Genomic DNA, 1,356 nt, shown 5'->3' on the forward strand with positions numbered 1-1,356 from the left:
TATGGCTGTTACTTTCTCTATGGATCCAGAGCTCAAGTTACTATTTATATTTGACTTTCGCAGTACAGGCGCTGCTATCTCCCGCCAGCTGAAGAGCGCGGGGAAAGGGAGGCGGGGTGTGCAGCCCGGGCAGGACCTGCCTCCGGGGCTTGGGGGATCTATAGCGAGAATAAGCCTGAACACCCGGAAACGAGGGGACCCTGAAACTTTCCACTGCCTCGAGTGAGTGCCCGAGCCCAGAAGGGGCTGGAATTTACCTGGGATGCGAGACTCGGAGATCCTCCTTCACGTCCTGGGTCCGCATGAGCGGCCGCACGTCGCCGGCTGCCCCCAGCCCTCGGAGCACGCCCGAAGGCTTCGCGTCCCGCTTGGCTCGGCTCAGTGCCCATTTCGTCCATCTGAAAGGAGCGCAAGGGAAGAGGACAGCCTGTTAGCGCAAGCCTGCAGGGCGGGAGCCAAACCAAATAGATTCGAGGGGCGATAATCTTTGCCAGCGCCGAGATTTTTTTTTTTTTTTTTTTTGGATGTTTCCTGAAAGGGCATGAGGCCTTTTAGGAGCTGTGCAATTCCCGCAGGGAATCCGGTCCCTCAGATCACGGCCGGAGCCCGGCGCGGGGGCGCGGAGGCTCCGCAGCTCCAGGAGCGGGGCTGGGCGCTGGCAGGAGGGCGCGCTCCGATACTCACTTTCTTTTGAACTCTGTCGCTACGTCCACCCTTGCAGCATCCACCCCGAAGAAGGTCACAGAGCCGACATAGAGCAGGGCTACGTGAACTAGTTTCATTCTGGCTGGGTTCCTGGTGGAGGGAAAAGAGAAGAACAGTAAGCATGCTTGCTAATAAAAGTCAAGTAAGGTCTGTCCTTTACTTTTGGTGATTCCAGAGAGCTCCTTCCCTCGGAGAGCCCCCAGGCTACCGGGGACTTTGTGTGTGATATGAACCAGAAGCTAATATTTGCTCGGCAACTTATCACAGAGTAAATAACAGAGCCTCCAAAATTTACGTTTGTCCAGAGTTTTACTTGCAGAGGCGGCTGAAAACCAGCAGGATTTCCAGAATACCCCCAGCGGCTCGCACTAGGATTTAGGAAACCCATGAGATTAGAGCGAGCTGGCTATCAGACGCATCGTTTCCAAACTCCAGCAAGTGTTTTGCTGCCTGGAAGTTTATCCCCCGATAGCTCATCTTCCCACTTCACAGGCAGAACCAGCTAGTTCTGGACCTTATGTTGTAAACTGCAGCTGATGCCAAGAGCCAGTGCAAGACTGCAGCATAACTCCAAGCTCTTCAAAACAGTCCAGATTTAGTAGATTTTTCGCTTCCTCTCCACCTCCCCTGCATTTTTTCGTTGCTGTTGGG

The 1,356-nt window shown here is 54.4% G+C and overlaps 1 protein-coding gene across 1 annotated transcript in view; it reads right to left on the reverse strand.

Moving 5' to 3' along the window:
- Positions 1 to 782, reverse strand: part of ADM (adrenomedullin) — a 2,143-nt gene extending 1,361 nt beyond the window's left edge. Inside the window, exons 1-2 of the mRNA XM_035891025.1 lie at positions 685 to 782; positions 258 to 398 (exon numbers count right to left, since the gene is read on the reverse strand). Of these exons, the coding sequence (XP_035746918.1) occupies positions 258 to 398; positions 685 to 782 (239 nt within the window). The remainder of the gene's footprint in view (positions 1 to 257; positions 399 to 684) is intronic.
- Between the last annotated feature and the right edge of the window lie 574 nt (positions 783 to 1,356).

This window comes from Egretta garzetta, unplaced genomic scaffold (assembly GCF_000687185.1).
Source record: "Egretta garzetta isolate BGI_Z169 unplaced genomic scaffold, ASM68718v1 scaffold133, whole genome shotgun sequence".
NCBI lineage: Eukaryota > Metazoa > Chordata > Aves > Pelecaniformes > Ardeidae > Egretta > Egretta garzetta.